Here is an 18018-nt window from a genome sequence, read left to right on the forward strand (position 1 = left end):
AAATAAATAAAAAAAACCACACATGCCAAGTAACTGTTCAAATAATTGAAAATTTGAGTACTGAGGCAGTTCTCTAGCCCACTGTCTAAGTATTCAAGGAGGTTCTGGGCATTACATCTGGGCAGAGCCTGCTCCTGGGCCAGAATATTTGTTAGAATATATATATAGTGCAGATTTCCCCCCACAAATCCTTTGAATGGTCAGAAAGTGACGCCGGCTGAACTCTGTATGGATTGTGGTTCATTTTCAGGTATTTTTGCTGTTCTTTGGGTAGGAAGGAAGAGACCTGTAGTAAAGTAAAACCCTGAGGGTGTCTGAACAAGCTTGAGTGTTGCTTTAGGTATTACTAAAAAAGGGTAGGAAGTAGAGATTTCCAAAGTGTGGTCTAACGACAGGTGTGATACACAGAGCATTTGCAGGTGGTCGGAAGAGAGCTACAGCGAGGATGGAATTGAAATGCAGAACAAGAGAAGAGTGTGATTGACTTTTTTCCAAATTAGACAACACATTTATCGCACTAAAGAGACCTAAATATACATCAATTACTTTCCCGTGTGAGCAATCACTGTAGTTGCCACAGAGATGTTCCGTGATTACAAATGGGAGGGGAGGTGGCTGTAACTGGGTGGGCAGGCCTCCACGAGACACACAATTAGTGGTCCACGCTACCAAAAAGACAATTGAGAAAGCCCAGTACAAACAGAACAACAACAAAAATCACTATTTCAAGATATTATTTTAATAAAAGTAAAGAACAAGCTACAGAATCAAAGTGAATTCCTGGCAGATGGAATTCACCTAGACACAAAATGTACAGATCTAAAACTTTTTATTCTTATAATACTAGGGTTTGTTTTTTTTTGGCATGAACATGTTAGACCAAGGTAAACTAACGCATACAAACAGTAGTGAATTAAATGCCATAGCTAAAGCATAGCAATAAGTTATGACACAAAGAATGGTAAACTCAATCCAGTAAAGTGCAAATGTTATTTGTTTTTGGCAACCGTAGTCGAATTAATTAACGTTAGGAATCAGTTCTAAATCAGCACCTGGTCCAAATTTCTTCACACCAAAATGTGCATTTTGTGCAAAGTGTATTTCTAAACAAGTTTCATACAATAAATCGTCTTGTAAACATGTCTTCTCATCATATTAAGACAACAGTTACTTGGGATATTTCAAACTAAACCGGATGTGCTGATTTACAGTGTGATACATTCTTTATGTATTTCATATAGCCTAAAGATTACTACATTCAGAAATACTGAACAAGACACCAATGCATGCCAGTAACAGCTCAGATAGTGAATAAGTGACTTGCAGTGCAAAAATACAAGACACTCAAAAATTAACCAGCTATTACATTGGAGAGATGTGCACTATATTGTTTTCAAGACTATTATCTCTAGGTCATTTCCCATATTCTGCTTCAATTGTAGTCCATATTACTCTGAAATGGAACAATCCCATGGCAGTTATCAGTGGGGTCCCCAGTTCAAAACTTCAGCATTTAAAGAAGATTTTATCTGTAAAGTTACATGCTGACAATTCACTATCAGCTTATTATAAAACACTTTGAAATGACAAGGTTACAACAGTTTTCTTTAAAGCAAGATAACTAGTGGGCTGTAGTAGAGAAAACGAAAAGGGTCGTGGTAAGCAGAAATGAATCCCTGTCAAGTTCTCTGCTACAGGCTATCTGGAACCTATTCTAGGCAATGGCTTTTATGGTAGGAGAGAAAAGTATACATTAAATCGTGTTTAACTGATATAAATTACATCCAAATTGTGAACTATGACTAAAATCAATGATGATAAAACAATAATAATATAGTTTAGATACATTTTTACAGCCACTCTCTTTTATTTTTGAAAGACAATGAACTAACCATGTAAGACTGGCTTTGAGAAGAAGTCTTGTCCCCACACATCTCATGATTTTTCTTTTAAATAACTGGAAGCGGGAGGGCTGTCTACCATGTTAGTTTCCATTAACACCAAGAGGCACACAAAACATTTATAGCATTGATCAGGAGACACTCAATCCATAGGTCTGCAGTAGAGTTACTAGGGTTTACATGGTCCCTGTGCAGCTCTGATGGAGTCTGTATCTGAGCAGTGCGGAGGGAACACCAATCATAAGTGTATTCCTCGTAAAATGAAGGAGTGCTAAGCAATTTATGGACCTGAGCCTCCCAGCACCCAGGAAGGGTTACGGAAATGATATCAGTCATACCATGGAGAATCTGTGCCAGGTCATCATCAGATTTCTGAAGAGCTAAAACCTTTTAAGGACTTCAGCCAACCAGAGAGCATCTTATTCCAGAAATCTCATTATACATAAGCAAGGCTCTTTATGTATACAAGGTACTCCACGTACTTTCAGAACAGACTTGTGTGCTTTAGGCAATCCTACCAAATCATCTCACTGACAGTACAGTGAACAACTAATCCTCTACTGTACTTTTATTTCTACCACTGGTCATTCAGTATAAAAGACAAAGCAGCTGCAATTGAACATCAAAGGATCAAGAATTCCCTTTTGGAGAATGAAAGTCTCCGCTTTGCTTTGACACTTATTTTCAGTAAACTACTTAAGTAGCAGGACACTTAGCCTGTGGCAACACTCAACTGCACTCCTCACCAAGTGCAAATCTCACTAATTCACAGACACACTGTCTGTCTCCACTTGCTTGCCAAAGATTTCACAGCCAAAAGCTGTGGCAAGCTGTTGTATTGCTAAGACTTCATTACATAAAACCTTTACTAGTACACTGTGATAGGAATCTTAAAACTACATTTGTACAGTAAGTGAACAAAGTTCTTTTATCGTTAACAGTTAGGCATGTTCACTCAATCACTAATTAGTAAAATTCAGCAACTTGTAGTGGGACGTCTGGTGCTTAGTGTGAATTGGCCAACTTCTACTCTACCTCCGTTTTTGGAGAGAACTTGCAACAATTTGGGGGTATAATTATCTGGTATAAAGACACAATTCATTGCCCCCTCATCTTCACTTGTTACAGAAAAGTTACTTTTCAAAAGCAGTAACTTAGCATGTGGCATGGACGTCAACTCAGATGACGTCACAGTATTTTATATCTAAGGATCTTCTGTAGCAGGGATTTCGCAGTCATTGTCTCCCCACAATTAACAGTTTAGGCCTTTTTAATTTTAAAATGCCTTTAAAAGTTATCCCAGTCTGGAAATGTTTCCACATTCCTTCCCCCACAATCCCCGCCAAAGGTCCAAGCAACATTCAAGACAGTATTAGAGATGGCTCCTGTACAATCAGAAAGTCTATAAATAGTTTGTTAAAGAAAAAATTGCACAATCCCTCTCGTTACCATCCTCGCTGGCTCGTATTGGTGCTACGTTAGCTTCTTCATTCTGCGGTTCTGTTTGTCAATATTCAACGTCGCCCGGTCTACAGAGGTGGTGATGACATCAAGAACTTCGTCCTGTCTCTCCAGTTCTGTGTCTGTTTCTAAGGCGAGGCTCTTAAGTTTCTTCAGTATCTGTCAGAAGAAGAGATCAAGAGCTTTCGGTGAATGGCCTGGACAGACTTTTCAGATGTGAAGAGCAATTGCAATATGCAAGTTTTGAATAATCAGATCCTACCTCCATATGTCCAGCAAAATGACTGGGCTAAGATTTCCATCATTTAATATTACAGTGCCCCAAAGTGGGCTCAATGCCTGATGGGACAAGCAGAGATAATCTAATTGCAGACATGATGCAAGTGGGGCTAGAACAGCAGAAAGGACGGAGTGAGTAAGAGTGAGGGTTAGAGCAACAAGGTTACACGGTTTCTCAGTTTAGGCATTTGTGCTTCTAGCTGACTCAGTTATAACTGTAAAAAGCAACAGAGAGACCTGTGGCACCTTATAGATTTAACGGATGTATTGGAGCATAAGCTCACTACTTGTGAGCACTACGGAAGTAGAGAGTCTGCAGGAACAGTTTGAATGATCAGCACTGAGAAGACATTCCACTTGTGCAAAAGGTCCCAAGGTGGCTGGAGGAGAAGCGGCAAAGAGGGCACTGAAGTGGGAATAGTCAGAGGAGCGAGAGGGTCACACAGTGAAAGATGGTATTGAATACTTGGGTAAGAGTAGAGTTGAATAGGTCTTAGAAGGTAAAGGGACCAGTTGTTTAAGCATGATGCAGTGAAGAAGGGGGACATGCAGGGATCTGAAGGGGAAGAACAGAAGCAGTGGAGCAGGATCATATTAGATAGATGGAAGGGGAAGAATGTGGGTGTCAGGGATGTCAGAGAGACTACTTTGGGGTCATCAAGATGGGAAATAACAGATACACTGACTGCTACACTATCCCAGGCCACAAGCGAGAGGCCCACACAAGCATTATATTACAAATAAACCAGTTAACACTACACTTAGCAAATTACCACTCCCTCATGTAACCATAAGCAAACACCCAGAGAGAATGCAAGGTAACTCCAGTGATCCTCTTCTATGTAGTGTTTGGAAAAGCCCATGAGCATTGTTTTAGATAAGGAAGAAGCCTCTGAGGTGTGTGAGAAAAAGCCAAATCAACACAAATTTAAGGCCAGGAAGGTCCATTAAGATCATCTACAATGACCCACTAGGCCTTTACCAGCTCTAATTTCTGTGATCACGTATGGCTATCCCCCCAAACGGAGATCCAAATGGTGAAAGAGAAAGCTAAACTTCCTTGTGTGAACCTAGTGTGAACCAGAGCCATTTGTCCAGCCTGGCTGATCTTCTGACAAGACTCAGCCACCTTTCCTGACAGATGTATAAGGAGGGGATTTGGAAAACCTGCCTCATATCACGGGGATGGAGAGCTGTGCTTCTCAATTCCTCTCTGCTAGAAAGTGGTTCCTTCTGCTGCCATGGTTGCCCATACACGTCCTGATACTGTGTGCAACAACTGAACATCACAACCCTCCTTGGCTAGAACAGGTGTTTATTCACGCCATAACGGAATTTGTGGAAAGACCATTCTCTTCTCTTTAGGTCCTTTTACTCTGCTTATCGCCATGACATGGTGAACACCTAGACAAGACATTCCTATTTATGATTCTGCTGTCGATCCTTGTATGACACAGTGTTAATTACTAAAGGATAAACCATGCCTGTGTGGTTTCTGTAGTAACAAGAATAGTGAAGAGGAGGACAGTTGTTCTATTTTCTCTTCTAATACCTGGCACCACTTTTAGCTAGGGATTTCAAAGCTCTTTACAAATATTAATTTATTAACCCTCTCAACACCTCCAGGGAGATACTGTAGGTAAGGGACATGGAGGTCACTTCACCCACATCTCAGATCAAATGCAGCAGCTGTCTAGCAGCGTGCAACTACACTACACGTCAGTTTGGAACAGGAAATGAGGATTACTCTATCCAATTGGAACTGGAGGAGAAATTTACAGACATAATTTAACTACTCAGACTGGAGATCAGCTAGGGCCCTGGTGTTTTATAGATGGAGCTCCCATGGCACTTTTAGTAAATCATAGGCGGTCAGAAACTTAGTTTTACATCTGACTGGAAAGATGGCCTCTCCAGCAGCACAGTGCCCCCAAATCCATGCTGGGGCACTGGTTTAGTGCAAAATCAGGTGGAGGAATTCCTCTATTGTCTCACCACCACTTTCTGCAGCAACCAGGCATTCAAACAAATCATCTTATTCATTTGTTAAGCATCAGTGAGCTCAAGTATTGACCTGGCCTGACCCAGTTTAGCTTGTGAAATCCATTGAGATCACAGCACAAGGCAGTGGGGTTGCTGGTATGCCAAGTGGAGGCTCAAACACATTTACAGATTAACAGGAGGTGGCACAAGAGAAGCCAGAAAGGAAAAAGATGCACTTTCCACTCCCCAAACAGAGCCACCAGTATAATTTACAAAATAAGATTGTGCAAAAGCAAACAGGTTTATTATAACATCTGACCTATTAGTTTTAAACCTGATTAATTTTGATGTGCTCTAGATTAATTCAAATGGGCTTAAAATTTAAAATACCCAAGAAAGACCAATAGTTTCGAATAGTTAAAATATGAACGCCACTATAATGGAAATTGAGACAGCTACAGTGCTCTGTTCATTTTACCTGCCCATTAGGGTCTGATTTGAAGATAAGGTGGTGATGTGGTTCCTGGTACAAACCAACAAACAAATAATTGCAAGTGGCTCATTTTCATCCACTAATTTCCTTTGTCGGCATACTGAGAGTCTGGTAACAATTTGCTTAACCCTTTTGCCTGCTAGCTGCATTGCAAATTCAAGTTGTGTATGGGTGTAGTTTTCCTCGAAAGGTGGTCTGACAGTTAAAATGCTGCATCTACTGCTGCCCACATAAAGATGGTTGGAAAGATTACTAGAGTCAGTAGTCTGGCCAAACCTTAAAAATGGTTGCTATTTTTGTGGAGCAAAACAATGACAAGATGTCTAGTCATCAATGCCCAAATTCTGCCAACCACTAAAAGATCGGATGCCTTCTGTGCCAAAACCTAATTTGGGCTGTGAATCAAGAGATGAAATCCCTCCTTTCTATTTACAACATGCTACTACACATCAGAGGCAATACTAAGGACTGAAGTTATAAGACATCTTTCCTGGCCACTTGCATTCAGAACGGATCAAAAAGATCTCCTCACAAATCTCCTGCCTTTCCAACTCCAGCAGTAAGAGGAAGCCACTGGCTGCAACTCAGAAAAACTGGTTCAACTCCCAACCCTGCTACAGATTTCCTGTTGGGGACTTTGGGAAAGTCACTTAATCTGTCTGTGCCTTAGTTCCCCAACTGTAAAGTGAGCATAATTCTTCACTTTCCCCAACTTTTATTTACTTAGACTGTCAACTTTTCAAGACAGAAGGGTCCCTTTCTAGGTGTCTGTACTGCATCTAGCATAACTATATTATTCATTTGTATTATGGCAGAACATGCAGCCCGAACCCTACTGTGGCAGGCACTATACAAACAAAGAGTGTTCCTGTCCCAAAGAGCTTACAACAGGGCCCTGATCTCGGTTCAGGCCCTGTATTTGTAACGCAAATACCACCACCACAGCTGCGGTAACCTCTTTATAGCAGGGGGGAGGGATAGCTCAGTGGTTTGAGCATTGGCCTGCTAAACCCAGGGTTGTCAGCTCAATCCTTGAGGGGGCCACTTAGGGATCTGGGGCAAAATCAGTACTTGGTCCTGCTAGTGAAGGCAGGGGGCTGGACTCAATGACCTTTCACAGTCCCTTCCAGTTCTAGGAGATTGGTATATCTCCATATAGTGTTATGTCTTACTTTAATAAATATAATATGAGACAAATTTGGTCAAACGATGCATATAGGTATCCACCAGTAGAAATAAGCAAAATGCAGAAAGCCGCAGGTGTTAAGATGAACGCTCGCTGCTCTGAATTTCTCAAGGAGTCCACTCCACAGGCTCTGCGCCACAGAGGGGTGAGGCCTGACATCAAGGGAAGGATGTGTTTGTGTAAATGCATGTGCCCCTGATCCAGCAATGGCCCCTCCACTCAGCTCCTGCTCAGATCAATCTGAAACCTGGCATGTCTAAACTACATCCATGGGAACAGAAAGGCTACGGTATGTGGCTTGCCATTATACAGAGATTCATAAGGCTGCTTTTATGGGGATCACATGCACCCATTTGGGGCAGCTGTGAAATGGGGCCCCTGGCATGTGCATGTAACTGCACAGTACCTAAGTCGTCAGGCACAAGTCACACGGGCACTCAAGCAGTGTACACATGGAGGCAGTGCTTCAGACCTCACAAATCCTCTTCTGGGGCCTCCAGGGAGTCAGCGGAGTGCATCCTATGGCACAAAACTTCTGCGCATAGGACACAAATTAACAACACGATTGCTAGAATAGGTACATTCGATAGCACAGCAGGTGCATTCTGTCTGGAATATCTGACAGCAATCAAGAGATCAGTTTTACAGGATTTGCTGTACTGGTTCTTTGTTTCATCAAGCTTTAAGGCATGTATAAGTTACAAAGAGAGCTATTCCAGCACTCTGATGCTGTGGATGAACGGTCCCACAACTAAGCACTGCTTCTTTGACTTCATAACAGTTATGCTTTCCCAAGACGAAGTGTGAATGCAAGACAAAGGTAAATAAAGGCAGAGGAAAGTATCAGAGTGAAATGGCTAAACTAAACTAGAACAATCATATGAGCAAAGAGGCACTGAGAAGCCACTGGAAAGATACCCACAATGAAATCCATGGATTTTTCACAAATGCTATGGAAATTAATTTCTTTATATAGTATCATCTGCTATATGGGATATGCAAACTGCAGATGTAGTAAACACAACGGTAATAGCTCCTTGGCAGGAAAGGTTTAACAGAGCGGAAATTAGAAAGCACTGAATTTATTCTGCCAAACCAAATCTAGTGAACAGAATCCCACTCCCCCTCCTCTACCACAACCCTTAAGCTAATATTATTGTATCCCTTCCCACACCCAGTGACATTATGTCAGCCATGGTCAGCCGGTAGACAGCGACTCAGCCACAGACCACAGGAACTCAGACTTCTTTCTGCAAATCTATAGCCCAGCTAATGGAACGCTGCCCACACAACCACAAAATGCCATGTTTTAAACACGAACGCCTCATGGTGAAATCCTGGCAAGTTCTTTCACTTAAGTACCCAATCACAATTCCAGACTATTAAGGGCTTCCGGCTCTAATGAAAGGTACTTAGTATTCAGTTCATTGAGCTGCTGCTAGAAATGCGAGTAGCTTTGTGAAAGAACTTCACCTATGAATGTTTCTCCCCAGGCCTACCCTGTAGCTCAGATATTTCCCTGACTGTTAATTATCCATTCCCCTCGCATCTCTCCAATGCTAAGATGGTCTGTTGGTCTTACCCATTCCACAAAGAGCTCTACAAAGCCCCTCACAGTCCCTACCAGTTCCAGTCCAGAACTAAAGATATTCCAAAAATAAAGAGCATAATCAATTTTCAAGAAAGAAACTCTTCGGGAAATACTGGTACTCAGCGCACAAGGGTCAGAATACCATGAAGCAATTTGCACAATGGTGGACACCACAGTTACAATACTGCCCTGCACACATTAACATTTTGTACTTAGTGCTTGTTTCGCCCTTAAATCTTGACATGCTTGACAAAGATGATCAACTATCATTCTTCTCATTTTACAGTGGGTGAAGCAGAGCCACACTGAGTGAAGTCATTTGCTCAAAGTCACAGTCAGTCAACAGAACCCAAGGCTCCCGACTCCCAGTCCTACATCCTATTGACTAGTCAATGCTGCCTCTCAGTAATAACCTGGAGTACAGGGCAAATCTAATGGAGATATTCAGGGCATTGAGAAGTTTACCAGATACCTGCAAGCCAGAAGCAGATATATGACACCCTGATTGCCTGCTCCATGACTGCAAGGTCCTGGAGCAGCACTTTGAAACACCAACCATCCTCAACAATAGTTGGAAGGGTTTGTACTGGCTCTCCATGAAGGTGCTGCACCTGGACCCTAATATAAAGTTCACCCCACAGAAACAGATATACTTTGTATACCTGCCCCTTCAAGCAATCCTAGGTTCTCTTCTCCCACGTCCTCATACCTCCTTCCCTTCTAATCTACCCCACCACATTCCATCTCAAGAGGGAAGAAGGATGAGGTTTGCATAGATTCTCAATCGAGCTGTCTGACTCTGCTCCAGAGTTCTGGAGTAGACAGCAGATATGGTGCATGGAGAACTTCTGGGATCAGCAGCACTGAAGGTGAGGCCCTCAATGCAGACAAGACAAATACATGTGGCTCCTCTTAGGCATGAGCTGCTGTGGGGAGAAGCAGTCAGGATCACGCCTTAGTAAGGAGCAGCCTACACTCACCACTCATAACTGCAGAGTGCCATACGAGTTTCCAGCCACTGAAATAGGCCATGCATTTGTCATGAATTGGCCCTGGAATAAAGAATTCCTTAAGAGCCTCTTCTAAGAGGTGCTGCAAAATATGTAGGCATCTTCAACAGCCCTCACAGCTCGTGGTCAACAGCCCTTCCTTTAACATTTTGGTCTTTATGCTCTTTCTGTTACAACTGCAAAGTCTAGTTCTGTAGTTATATCGCTGACAGGTTAAGAGATAAACAAGTAACCCAGCTGAATGCATAAGAGTTGCACAAGTGCTAGGTTGAACTGTAGAGAGGCAGTAGCTGCACTTATAAATTTCAGACTTTGCTTTTCATAAGCCTTAAAAAGTCCTCAAAAAAGGTCAACTCCATTTCAATTACTGCACATTTGGTAAGAAAGTTAAATGATTTGCATACTGATTTTGGGGGGTGTCACGGCATCCACTCATCGTAAGTGGTGCCTCTTGCTAGCCGTCCTGCGGATTAGCTATGCCAGCTTGCGCTCTCCCGCCAGTGTTGTCTTCTCCCATCTTGTCTCGTTCTACGGCCCTGCTGACTCGGATCTGCAGCTTCCTCGCTGTGGCTTAGCCTTCAGGCCAAGTTACTAAAGTCCTCCCCTTCCGGGGAATTCATAGTCTTTCAAGACCTGCTGTCTGGCTAGTGCCTCCAATGCCCTTGCCACTCCCCAGGGGCTGGTGGGGGAACCCAGGCCCACTCTGTACACTGGGTTCCAGCCCAGGAACCCTATAACAAGCAGCCACAGTCCCTTACAGTCCTACCTCTTGCTTCTGTTTTCCTGGGCTTCTTCCTACACATCTGGCTTTGCTCCTCTCTGGGTTTGCCAGACTCCAACTCCCTCCACTCAAGGCGTGACTGCAGCCTACTTCCCAGTAGCCTTTCCTGAGAGCACCAGCCCCGGACTGCAGCCCCCTAGCTGGCTTTATACAAGGCCTGCCTATTTCAGTACAGGTGAGCCTGTTTCTAATTAGCTGCCTCCAACCTAACGCTCCCATGCTTGCAGGCTAATTAGCTGATGGAGCTGGCCCAATGCAGCTCTTGCTGGGCTAGTATGAAGAGCACACCCCATCCCAGGAGGACCATAATGCATTGTCCTAATTTACATTTCCCCCTTTCCCCTCACCTTCTCTCAAAAGCAGATAGTCCTAGAAACTTCAATTGAGTTTAATGCATAAAGTCGTGAAATATAGTTTACAGGACCCATTTTTTGGTCCAAAGAGGTGTACTATGGAATTTATCCTTGGGTGAGGGAAGGAGGTGGGGTTATTTTGGGTACCTCAATTATTGGGGGCGCAACCTGAGGCAACTTACAGGGACCAGATTTTCGGAAAGCAGGATCTCCGTATTTCAGATTCAGTATCCAAGCCAGATTTTCGGAAAGCAGGTGCTCAGTATTTCAGATTCAGTATCCAGGCCTCTCAATTTGGGTACTTGAAAATGGAGGTCTTCAAAATCAGATACTTTGGAAAAATCTTGGTTGGGTGTATTAGGAATATCAGAATGGTCCCTTGAGGCCAAAGGGGCTCTGGTGAACTCTGAAATTATTAGTGGGACTTTCTCAGGGTTTTGTTTGGTTTTAAAAAAGATCTCTGGTCTGTTTCCCTGCAAAGACAACCTTTCAACTGTCTGGGTTTCTGTTAAGTCTAACCTGACTTCTGACATCCCTGGGTTGCTAGTAGTGATTTTTGTTACCTATAATGGTTTTTTTGCAAGGTTTTCATTTTTAGCCATCCTTAAAATGACTGCTGCGTACTTGCAAACTCAGGTCCAAATTAATTAAAAAGGGGTTTTGAGTCTGAAATTATGTGAGAGAAGGAGAATGAACAACTACAGGCTGAAGCAGAATAAGTGGCTATTTTACGACGCTATCACGAACCCACAAAAGCATCATTCAAGTGAGAGACAGGAAAAGGACAATGCCAGGAACACCCCCAATATATTCTTTACAAAATATTTTAAAGGGGAACCATCGGTTTGAAAGTCACACCTGTCTAAAAATATTGGGTTCATTACAGATATAAGTAACATGTAAGTTAGTGAAGATATATTCCTTTGCTTTTCCAGGTTGTTTACTTTGCGTACTTGATAGCACTCTGTGTATGGTCAGCCTCTCTGCTGCTGAAAAGGCAGCAACAGGAGAAAAATGTTTTATTTTATTTTTTAAGGAATTTAAAAAATTCAGGACCTAATATTTTAAGGCAGCTGTAGTAGACTAGCCTTTTTACTGCAACCTTGTCCCTGCCCCCACATTCATCTGTCCAATCCACCAGTTGGATCTTGTATCTAAACTAGACTGCGAGCTCTCGGGAGTAGGGACTCTTTCTACGATATGTCTTTACCACACACAGTGGAATGGCTCCCCCAGCTGTTACTGCAATACAGATAAATGATCGTTCAAAAGAATTCAAGTCGATGGCGTCTGTTTAAAGAGCTGTAAAACAGGGAAGGAGAAAGTACAAGTGGGCACAATGAGATCTGGAAAATCAGTATTGAAACATTTAATTTTCAGTGTAACAGGTAGGTGGCACGAGTGTGCGCGACTTTTCAATGAATCAAAATCCCAGAGCTATTTTCACCGTGATGATAAATCCCCGATTTCTCAACAAAATAAACCAAGGCAAAAACCCCCAAACCAACAAAAGGTGGCGGAAAGCACACTGAGGGTTGGATTTTTTAATGTCCATCCAGAGTTCCAGAGAAAGAGAGGAGGAGGAGACCTGGGCTATAGTAAATGAAGAGTTCTGTGTAGAAGACCTAGGGATGAACCCTGCCCTTCTTCAGAGTGTTTCTGTTTAGGGGGAGGGCCCAAGGAAAGGGCTTTGGTATACGCTGCTTTAACCTGGGCTCATCTTGACAGTACCTGTTTAAGTTCCTGAGTTTCGGACTCAGACACAATTTGTTTTTGCTTTTGCAGCTGAGCCTGCCCGCCTCCGCCTTCTCCCGACGAGGTTCCAGGTTGCACCACGCGTGCTATGCGTCCAGTGGCTGTAAAGAGAAATTCAGACAGTCATTCAGTGACATCTGCTGGACCAGGTGGAGAATGCAGGAGGTAAGACCAAGTGAAGTGCTTTATGCTTTGCACAGTGGAGGCTTCTGTTGGGATGCAAGAGGAACTTAAATGAGAATCATCACATTTAATGGGGGGAGGGATAGCTCAGTGGTTTGAGCATTGGCCCCTAAGGGAACGGGGGTAAAAATCTGTCTGGGGATTGGTCCTGCTTGGAGAAGGGGGTTGGACTAGATACCTCCTGAGATCCCTTCTAACCCTGATATTCTATGATTCTATGACTCTTTCTCTGAAATAAAATCCATTATCTATGTAACACATCAGAGATCACGCGACAGTCATAACTACACAAACAACGTCTCAGGCTAGTCTGCAGAATGTAGCAATTGGAAGGCCTGCGGTGCCCCCAGACAAGCTACTTAGTACCAGGGGGCCAATTGCTAAAAGGTTAATTTTGGACCCCAAGCAGCCGTTTGAAGCAGACGACACTTCGGAGGCAAAGCGTTTGTTCCGTACAGGAAAAACGTAGGCTCTTTCTGCTTCCCCTTCACGCGTTAGTCAATTCAATTTGCAAAACACAGCTTGCCCTGGAGAACACCTGTGAATCCTGTCAGCTCGCCTCGGAACAAAAGGGCAATGCTGACGATAACAGCGCGCACAGAGCTAATCAGTGCAGCAGCACGGATTTGACTTCTGAAGCAGCATGCCACCTGTCCTTTATTTAAAGCATCGGCTCCTATTGCAATATCTGATACCTCCTGTCCCAGAGAAGTGCTACGATTAAAGGCCATTATTTGTAATACAGATTGTCTCGGGTGTTTAGCACCACCCATATTTATGTATCAAGACACTCCAAGCATCCCAGAAGTGGTCCCACTTAAAGGGGTACTGAACGTCGAAGGAAGCTGCCACTGCCTGCTATCGCACAGCCTGACCTAACACGGCACAGCGACAACAGCTGCTGGAGACATCAGGACAGAAAGTAAATAAGTCGGAAGCTGGAGCTCGCTCTGGATCCAAAGAACTGGTGCCAAGCTGGCTGGCCGCCTGACAGTACATACGCTACTACTTTGGATAGCGTTACTTCTTAATGAAAAAGGAGACAAAAGCTAAACTAAAAATATAAAAACCTAAATCCCTCACATGTAATTACTGCAACCTCATAATCCCCTGGAATTATTTGGTTATCAGGCTCTCCGTTATTGGACTCAGACAGTCAAGCTTTAAGACAAGCAAGTCATTCACTGTGCTAGTACTACTCTGTCCAACTTCCTCTTGTATCCTCTGAGCCACTAAGTATCAAACACTATTTTTCTTTTCAAATACTGTGTGTAGTAAACTACTCCTGCAATCTTGTTTAAAGGAACATGGAAAAAAACTTCTGCCTATGGTTAGACAAGATTCTTTGGGTCTCTTACCAATTGAGTGCCATTTAAAACTAGTTAATTCATTAGAATATTCATATTCAGTATTCATTCACTAGTTAATTCACTGGGAAATATACTCTGCCCTGTTTATCTTGATGAAAAGAGAAATAGGAAAGGACGTGATAAAAGGTACACGAAATAATGAATGGGCTACAGGAGGAGATTGGGCATATTTTATTTACTTAATAAAAAGGAGATTAAATTAAATTGAAAGGCAGCAACATTTAAAGATGATAAATGGAAATATGTTTTCTTCACCCAAACCACAATTGGCCCAGGGAACTCATTGCCACAAGGTATCATTGAGGTCAAGAGCTTAGCAGGTCTCAAAAAAGTATTGGACATTTATATGGATAACAAGAGAACCCAGTTATAATAGTAAGGATTAAAAATTCAGGAGTTTTGGAAGGGATGTAAAACTCTCATGCTGCAGGACATAAGCCAACCTCTAACTACTGGGGGTCAGGAGGACACTTTCCTTGCGGGCAGGCTACCCCATAACTGTGCACTGTTAGATTTTTTGTACATTTCTCTGAAGTAGCTTATTACTGGCCAGATAGTCTGTGGGTCTGATGAAGTCCAGCAAAACCTATCTTACACTAAGGCACAAGAACTAGATAATTGTAGGCTGTCGAACACCCTGTATGGGTTTTGTCCAATGGGCTAAAGCTAGTAAGCAAATCTAGGCAATCAGACAATTTGTTTCAAGCAAACTAGAAGATACAGAATGTTTCAGTGAGGGTTGTACTTGAACCCGAGTCAAAACTATGAGGGAAATATACATTCTGTATACACATATATATGTACGAATGAATATGAAGCATGCATCATTTCTGACTCTTTCATTGGGGAATTATATTCAGGTGATATATTAAAATGGCAGTGTTCTGTCAAAACCATGGGAATGCCATGGGTTAGCATCTGCTGTTATAGAAAGTCTCAAATGTAAAGACAACTGTACAAAAGATTATCTGTGTCTTTTAGTTCATGAATCAGAATTCAGCATCTGGGAAAAAAAAAATTTTCCTTTAGAAAAAATTCCATGTTTCAACCAGAGCTATGGAAAAACCCCACAGGTTAAAATGCAGTCAGTGACTGCCATCTTGTGGCAACAATATGTCACTGACACTGGATCTACAGAATGAACAAACAAGGGAAAGAAGTTTTGGTGGAGTCACAGACGTCATGATTTCCACAACCTCCAGTTTCTTCTATTGGTGTTTCCAACTTAAACAGTAAAAATGCAGGTGGGGATAGGACAGCAACATCCTCAACTCACTGACTCAGCTGCAAACAGAGCAGAGCAGTGAGAAACGAAGCAAAATAAGGCTTTATAACCAATTATTTTATGTAACAAGCATTAAGTCTATCAGGAACTGAACACCAATTTGCCTGGATAATTCAGTGCTTGGAAATCAGCAGGTTGTTTTTCCTCTAAGAAGTTGTGCTTACATTTTAGTGCCAAGTGCCTAAGAGTTATTTCCTTAAACATTAACAAGCTTTTCCAAGCCCCGGTCCTTGAAGACTGGTCAACAAGAGAACATTTTGTCCCTGCTGAAATCCAATTTTAGTTTGGTGCATAGAAAGCATGTTGGTTTCATCTATTCTTTTGCCATGTCAGCTTTCTATTGCTGTTCAGATTTTTAAATGCACTGGGAATATATCTTTTTAACTGGTTTGTTCCTCAGTCAACTGCCCATTAAAAAAAAAAAATCCATCCATATGTCAGTACCAGTGTTGTCCTGCCACCTATCACCATGCTATCTGAGTGCCTTCCAGGTTAAAATGGCAATAGTGAAATCCCGACTGGACTTCAAGGAAACACTAGCTCTTCTCCCATTCGGGGTTATGGAAAACGGTGCTTGCAGATTTTTTTTTTTTTTTTGAGGGGGTGAAGGAAGGAGAATAGTGATAGTGAATTTCATTCTGGTTGTGGTGGAAAGGTTTTTAAATCTTGCAGCATATCCTTAAAATGGCCATGCTATGGATTCATCTACTCTCCTCTAGAACCAGTGGGTTCTCGTGCACAAATAATATGGTTCTAAAAACAAATTACCTGGTATGGGAGCTGGGAGTAATAGGACTCTGCTGCTTTTTGGTCTGCTGTAATTTTAATTATTATTAATAGCATGTCCGCTGAAGTTGGTGTTTAACACCTGGGTCGTTTGAAATCATGCAGGGATGAAAGTTAGCAGTTTTAAACGGGCTGAGATTAACTCAATGACAGGTTCAGTTCAGAGCTACCTCTAGTTGTCATCAGCCACAAGGAAAAGAGCAATGACACACAACTCAAGCATGTGTACGGTGGGGAGCGAAAGGGTGTGGATCTCAAAAGACCACTGTCAAAAGACAGGCACAAAATCCAATAGGGGCAAGAGAACAAAGAGCTACTTAAAATGGAGGCAGGAACCTGAAGGAAACTCAGATCTAAACTAATCCTTTTCAAAAGCAATTAGTATGTTTGGGTAACTCAGCTTCTGAGTGCCCAACTTGAGAGAGTGCTCAGCACTTTCTGAAAGTCAGGCCCCTTTAAGATGTCTCAAGTTGGGCTCTTGCCGGGGGAGGGGGGGAGAAAGAGGGAGAGAATCAAGGTACTCATAGTGACTGATGGCTTTTGAAAATGTAGGCCTCGTGATGTACAACCAAACCCAGGCAAAATTATATTTAAGCTGGTAGGTAAATGCTTATCCCATCTCTCCATCCCCACCCCTTGCTCTCAGATATAGGTACCTGTCACTAGTGATGCTGGCTAATATTGCTCTCTTACTGTCAAAGGTTACCTTTTATCATTTGCGTGGACTCATCATCATTAGATTATTAAGGCAAAGAGGAGGATTTTCACTGTAAAACCTCCATAGTTTTCTTCCAAATTTTGTGAAATGTTGAAGAACAGTTGCTACTAATGTACCGGCTTCGTGACTGATCGCTTCATTTCTGTCATTTACCTGCTTGCCAAATGGAATTGCCCAGATCTGCCTGAGGAGATTTCCTCGCACCGAAAAATCCCAATGCATCTTCCAAAAACTGTATTTTCTTGCTAAACTGCATCTCCAAGACGGGGATTGCTTCTGGCATCTTTGCTGACAACAGCCTGTAAGAGGTGTCTGGCTTCCCAATAAACCTCTGACGGATGCTGACCTCGTATGGCGTATGAACTTTGATATCATCTACGTCTTTCACTTCGAACCGGTGAATGACCTGAGAATTGGAGTCACTGATTTCCAGGCCAGAAACCAGAAGTGTGAATTTTCCTGGCATGACATTAGAATTCGTTCCGTGGGTGATGATAACTGGAATTCTGATTATTACTCCTTCCTGGTTCTTTGACCCTGAAATCGTGGCTTCTTCCTTCGGCTTTGCTTCCAATGGCCCTTTCCAGAGTTTGCCACGGAATGGCCACCAAGAAGGCGATTCAAGTTCCGTCAACAACCTAATGGGGAACAGATGATATAAAAAGAGTGAAATCTAGCAGGAAGTCCCCACCATCCTCCTACCTCTGAACAAATTATCTTTCTTGATTAAGAAATAAACACTTGAAAACGAACTCTTCATTCCTCTAATTATTTAAAAAAAACCCACTTTGCACTTCTAAAGCATATCGCATCCAGAGATCTCAAAGCACTTTAGAAATAGTAGGGAGAAACCCCAGCACCCCACTTAAAGCAAGGGAAATAA

The 18018-nt window shown here is 42.5% G+C and overlaps 1 protein-coding gene across 4 annotated transcripts in view; it reads right to left on the reverse strand.

The window, feature by feature from the left end:
* Nucleotides 1-719: 719 nt before the first annotated feature.
* Nucleotides 720-18018, reverse strand: part of SNAP47 (synaptosome associated protein 47) — a 34286-nt gene continuing 16987 nt past the window's right edge. For all 4 annotated transcript variants that reach the window (XM_045005054.1, XM_045005055.1, XM_045005057.1 and 1 more), the window contains exons 3-5: nucleotides 17289-17773; nucleotides 12770-12894; nucleotides 720-3521 (exon numbers count right to left, since the gene is read on the reverse strand). In XM_045005054.1, coding sequence (XP_044860989.1) covers nucleotides 3375-3521; nucleotides 12770-12894; nucleotides 17289-17773 — 757 coding nt within the window. In that variant the 3' untranslated portion in view covers nucleotides 720-3374. The remainder of the gene's footprint in view (nucleotides 3522-12769; nucleotides 12895-17288; nucleotides 17774-18018) is intronic.

The sequence above is a fragment of the Mauremys mutica genome, chromosome 2 (genome assembly GCF_020497125.1).
Source record: "Mauremys mutica isolate MM-2020 ecotype Southern chromosome 2, ASM2049712v1, whole genome shotgun sequence".
Lineage (NCBI taxonomy): Eukaryota > Metazoa > Chordata > Testudines > Geoemydidae > Mauremys > Mauremys mutica.